The sequence below is a fragment of the Telmatherina bonti genome (assembly GCF_933228915.1).
Source record: "Telmatherina bonti genome assembly, chromosome: 1".
Classification (NCBI taxonomy): Eukaryota; Metazoa; Chordata; class Actinopteri; order Atheriniformes; family Telmatherinidae; genus Telmatherina; species Telmatherina bonti.
The window spans coordinates 28,933,153-28,939,434 of NC_136619.1; the positions used below are offsets into that span (position 1 = coordinate 28,933,153).

General features: G+C 33.9%; 1 protein-coding gene across 2 annotated transcripts in view; it reads left to right on the plus strand.

Annotated features, from left to right (window-relative positions):
* arl6 (ARF like GTPase 6) overlaps nt 1-4,826 on the plus strand; it is a 6,287-nt gene extending 1,461 nt beyond the window's left edge. For both annotated transcript variants that reach the window (XM_079245454.1, XM_079245455.1), the window contains exons 2-8: nt 1-37; nt 261-322; nt 478-546; nt 632-726; nt 1,221-1,350; nt 1,733-1,788; nt 3,429-4,826. The exon at nt 1-37 is cut by the window's left edge. In XM_079245454.1, coding sequence (XP_079101580.1) covers nt 1-37; nt 261-322; nt 478-546; nt 632-726; nt 1,221-1,350; nt 1,733-1,788; nt 3,429-3,454 — 475 coding nt within the window. In that variant the 3' untranslated portion in view covers nt 3,455-4,826. The remainder of the gene's footprint in view (nt 38-260; nt 323-477; nt 547-631; nt 727-1,220; nt 1,351-1,732; nt 1,789-3,428) is intronic.
* The last annotated feature ends 1,456 nt before the right edge of the window (nt 4,827-6,282 follow it).

The following is a 6,282-nucleotide window of genomic DNA, read 5'->3' on the forward strand; positions in this document are numbered from 1 at the left end:
AAAGACAACCATCATCAACAAGCTCAAGCCCTCCAATGTAAGTGAGTCACTGTGTGACGTTGTTAATCGTATGCGTCTTTGATATTAAATACAATTGATATAAATTTTTTCCAAGCAGATCTCTTGTCCATATTTCTGCCTATAATTATACTGTGCCATATTCCATATAGACAGTTTAGTTACCTAGAAAAAAAAGAAATATATATAAGATATACAGTATTTGAAAGTGCACTTTAAATTTCATTGCAATTTTCTTTTAGGCCCAGGTGCAGGACATTGTTCCGACAATTGGCTTCAGTATAGAGAAGTTCAAGACATCCAGGTAGCTGCTCATCATACAGTAATTAACATGCTGAACATTCAACCATGACGTCTGTTTATAACATTGAAGCATTCCAAAATCTTAAGCCTTGTATGACAAATTGACACTCGAGATGAATAGAACTTGTAAACGACTATCTTTTTCTTTCCTTTTAGCCTTTCCTTTACAGTCTTTGACATGTCCGGACAGGGCAGATACAGAAATCTTTGGGAACATTACTATAAGTGAGTGCATTTAAGGTGCAAAAACAACCTATTATTATCTTTTTATATTGCTAATATACATTTATTGCCTGTAATCTCTTCTCAGGGAAGGCCAGGCTATCATATTTGTCATTGACAGCGCTGACAAACTGAGGATGGTAGTGGCCAAAGAAGAACTGGACACATTACTAAATCATCCCGGTAAACTCATGTTTCTTGCATTACCTACTGCATCTGTTGGCTTTACTAGGCTCTTATAAGTGCAAACCTAAATTATTTGATCAGGAAATTAAATAATTAGGAATGAACTTGTGGGTTTTAATCCTTCACACATATTATATATATATATGTATATATATATACACATATATATATATATATATATATATATATATATATATATATATATATATATATATATATATATATATATATATATATATATATATATATATATATATATATATATACATATATATATATATATATACATATATATATATATATATATATATATATATATATATATATATATATATATATATACATATATATACATTTGATTTAAAAAATGACAATGGACTTCTGCATTTTCTAGACTTGTTTAATCTAAAAAAAATATTGTTTTCATTATTTAAAAAGAATATTATTTTAAGATTTATTGCATTGACAATTGTCTCTCTGTCTCGCTGCAGATATTAAACACAGAAGGATCCCAATCTTGTTCTTTGCTAACAAGATGGATGTCAGGGATGCCCTGTCCTCTGTCAAGGTCTCACAGCTGCTCTGTTTGGAGAACATCAAAGACAAACCTTGGCATATCTGGTATAAATAACACAAACACATTTTTTAAGTTACTCAGTGTGCCAGTATTCCATAACCATAGAAGTAAACAACTGTGAAGTTAACATTGATCAAAGCAAGAAATCTACTGTGAAATAATGCCATATGCGCAAGTATGTGCAAAAACATTTTTTTATTGTTTGTGGCAGTACTGGAAACATTAAAGGCTCTATGCTAATAATTAATGTTGTATTTGTACCACTAAACCACAAACTGACGAACAACATTACAAAGCCAGTAATAGATATTTGTATTGTTATTGTGGATACTTAAAGTGTGTTTGGTATTAAGAAGGAGATTTATAAGGGAGGAACAGAGTTCCATGCTTTTTACATAGCTACAATGATGTGTTGTTGTTTTTCAGTGCAACAGATGCTCTAAAAGGAGAAGGTTTACAGGAAGGAGTTGACTGGTTACAAGGTATGACATTAATGTGAATGAAAGTCAGTTAGCTTTGGGAGGAGTTTTGCTCACAATGAAGTTCTACTTTTTCTGCAATACTTTGACCATAACCTATTCATATTGTGTAATCAATGTATTTAGATCTATATCAGTCTGCTCTACAGTCTGTGGTCATACACTTGCATTGCAACTAACCTTGTGCGTGATGGCCAGTTTTACTTAACTCATTGGATGCCAGCCATTGTTGTAGCAGTAAGCCCCATGCTGCCAGTGTTTTGGAGCATTTTGGCTCATCTTTCAGGACCAACAGAATATTGAGCTCTGGCACTACAGATATGGAGGGCCGACTCGGCCGAGTGCATGCTTTGGGACGTCTTCAGGGTGCGCGTGTTCACAACAAGTTGGCTGGGCGCTTGGAGCATTTTGGGGATATTTTGACGCATGCACCTGGTCAAATTGGCTTTTCATAACAGACAAAAGTTCGGTTTTTGACATCTTTGGCGGTAAACATTCAGATTCGAAAAGATACCATAAGACTTCTTTAGTAGTCAATAAGTTGATTGGAGTAATATTTCCAATATTTTGCTTCCTACCAGTGGATTTTTATGTGCTTTTATATCTCTGTCATGTTTGATGGTTTCATTAAAGTTTTTAAATCCTAAAATCTCCCAGGGTAAATATCAGTAATAAATTTGCCTTTTTTATATTCATCATTGAATCAATAGCAAACATCATCTCATCTTCCACACCATCATTGTATTTTCTCTTTTTTGTTATGTTTAATGCTGTCATTCAAATCCTTCCATAGATCAAATTATTCAGTGAGTACTGATGGTTTTGTAGGTGCTCTGTTTTTTTATTGTCTTACTTATTAGCTAGTGAATATTTGTGTTGTTGTGACTTGAATTAGTGAGTGCACCATAGTTGTATTCTCATCCCACTTTGCATTGAATTTAAACCTGGAAACCTTCCTATATTTAACCTCCCTGTAATTATTGTTGTTTGCTTATGCGCATATAAAATTTACGATAGAATGCACTACCCGATAGATAGATAGAATGTCTACCCGAGGTTCAGCCTTTGAATTTCAAATGGTCAATTTTGAAGGTATCATATGTGATTTGTACCAATAACAATTTCAAATGACTTGTATATCAAACCAATATGAAACCAACACATGAATAAGAATTGAGAGAACAAAACATCACTAAAGCAAAAACTAAAACACGCTATCTGTAGTAGACTTTCTTTGTCTGATAGTTACAGGCAGCTGACAAAAAATTATATATAGTCAACAAATAAGTACTTTTTAGATTTAAGAACTTGTTTACAGATTACACACTTTAATTTTTAAGTGGATTTCTTGTAATGCACAAGTGATTTTTCTTGTCAAATTGGTCTTAATCCCTTTTTTTAAAAAATCCTTTATTTAAAAAGCATTACATGATTTTATTGGTACAAATCAGAGTCCATCTTAGGAGAAGTTGCTGTGAAACGTGGACAGCTCTCTGTGTGGTGACAGTTGTTCCGAATTTCAGTCTCCTCAGCTTTTCCCTGCCTTGATGCAAATCTTCAAAATGTTGCTCCTTCAGTAACTGTTGACACTGGCACTGTATTTTACTTATTAACTGTATTTCTCATTTCCCCCCCCCCCCCAGATCAAATCAAAACAGTGAGAACATGAGAGCATGAAGATGGGCCTGCCAGAAGCAACAGCACTGGGTGGGCGTTGTTATCATTGATGCCACTAACAGAATGTTTTTAGTGGGGTATTTAGATGGTTCCTGGATGAATTTGGTTCACTCTTTTTATTTCACTCTCTTAGTGCCAGTGTAGAAAAGTAGAATGCATCTACTGATTGTAACAGAAATGCAATATTTACAACTTTATCATGGAGAAGGCATGCTTTTCCAACAAATGTTTTAAGATTAAACTCAAGAATACATGATCTCATCTCTATGTGTATTTGTGTACCCGAGGTTATGAAACATAACTTCTCTTAAACAATATATTGTGTTTGTTTGTCTTTGTTGTAAAGTATATTTGGAACATTTAATTAATTACAGAAAAATTCATTTTAAAAAACGAACGCATTTAATCGTGCAACGTTTGTACGCTCACAATTTCTTGGTACACCAATTAGACTGAAGCATACATACGACTTCAGCTAAAAACTCTATTTATGTAAGTTATATTTAGCAATTTTTCAGAGCCTTTTAACAACTTTATTTAAAAAATGCAACTTTTTCAGGTGTTATTGATAACTTTTTTTGTGAGTAAGGTGAAAGCATGTTTAGTTTACTTTTCTCTGTTACCAGCGGCTGCTACGTAAGCTCCCCTCCCGTCCAAAAGATCACACAATAAGCTTGGTCCTCCAGCTTCTAGCTGCAGTCACAGCAGGAGGTAATCACCTCTGCTTCTTCTGGTCAGACTGAAGATATGAACGTTTATTTATTTATTTATTTTTTTTTTTTTTTGTTATTGCAAAACTTTTGGTTGGTGTTATGGTTGGTGTAACTAAAAGTTGTACCAACCATAACATGTTAGCCATTAGTACAAGCTTCAATCAGCAGAAAAGGCAACTGGTTCTGCCTGTTTCCAGCCTTCATGTGCCCTCAGTCATTTAGTCATTTTATCTTTTTTTCTCACATCTTTCACAGCATTTCTATAGACAACATTCTTATGTTAAGTCAAGCTTTTTACTAAAGCAGGAAATTTAGTCCATGATAGGTCTATTGCCTTTTCAGACATGCTTACGGGGTCATCTCTTTGCCAGAGGAAAAAGTAACAGCCACTTTGTCTTTACTGCAGCTAATAAATCATGCAACTCTGCTCATGTTTGAGCAACACTGTTGTAGCAACAGTGACAATGAAAGACTATATAACAACTTACATGGTTAGGACAGAGTAGGCTGTGTTTAACATTCTTGTATCCAAGCTCATACAAACAATAGCGAATTGCTTACATTTGTGAAGTGATCATTATGAATTGTCATGAATGTGAAGTTAGTCTGTAAAGTTTGTTAATTAAAATCAAAAGTTTGGTAAAACCCTCATTTTCAACTCATGCTTCTTTTTTGGGGGGTCCTGATTTCATTACTAAAAGGGGGGAAAGAATTAAATTGTGCCATGTTTTTTTTGTTTTTAACTCAATATATGAGTGACTCAAAGACAAACCATAAAAGGTCATCAGCTCAGTCTACACAGAATTTATATAACAAGCCTTTGATCCTTTTATTTCATCTGTAACTGAACGCTCGCAGCAAAAACAGCCTGTTTTGTCTTACAAGCTCCATCACTTCAGCAGAGCATCACCCTTTCTGCCATCACTATACAGAGATCCTTACGGTTCTGTTCACTTTCAGGGCTACACAACGTGACGCAATCTTTTTCTTTGGCTAGATGTTGGTAAAAATAGTTACAGTGATCTAGTCAGACACTTTAAACACTTACATGTGTATTTATACTCAATATAGAGACACAGGTTTCACCTATAAACTTTTGCATGCCGAATCATTTATATGGGAACATTTGAAAGGCATATTGTTCATGGGTTTTCTCCAGAATTTCCACTTTTTTCTGTATATATAGGTCTAAAATTTGAAAATTGAACAAAATAAGTCAAGTAGTTTGTAACTATTTATGAAAATGTCACACAGCTTTCATATGCAGCCCCTTAAAAGTTCTTGACTCTAAAGTGAATGTTTGTTACAGCCGAAAATCTAAAACAAGTTGTTTTGTGAGACTTTTTTTTATTTTTAAAGTTTTTACACAAATCACTAAAATGTACTTTCTTTTAGGTTCTTTTCAGCCTGCTTATATAAAAGTGTCTCATCTGACACTTTGATTTGGGCAGAATGACAACATGTGTGTCTACCTTTTTTCTGGGTAAAAGACAGCAAGAAATCCTGATACTCCTCACATGAGCATGGGAGACACCACGGTGAATAGGAGCAAGCTTTATATTTATAACTATAGGACATGTAAACATGTCAGTTCACTGTGCAAAACATGGTCAACATGCATGTTCTGAAGCCATTTTAGATAATATTTGTAAAGAAAGACACAATGCCAAGTTTACTTTGCCATTACAGAATTGTTACATTTCCTTTCCACAAAATATCTTAACCCATCCAGTCTTACATTAATGGTGTCTTTGGTCTGTGTATTTTGCTTATCACACTTTTTAACAGTATAAATATCTAAACAAAAATGCTTCATGTTTCAGAGAACGGTAGCTCTGTGGTTCCTACACGTCTTGTATTATCCATGGAAAATCTTAACTTCTTTTCAACAGTCTCTCTCTGTTTTTACTCACTCTCTTCCAGACATCTTATGCGCTGCCAGCAACAGCTGCTCATTAGGTCTCCATTCCTCAGGCTCGGAACAAATTATTTGGTAGAATGTTCATATTATTAAGGTTTTAGATGTAATGTTGCATACCACACTAGTTTGGCTTGTTTTGTTTTTTTGTATAATTTTCTTTTGTCTGTTTATTTTTGTAAATTCATC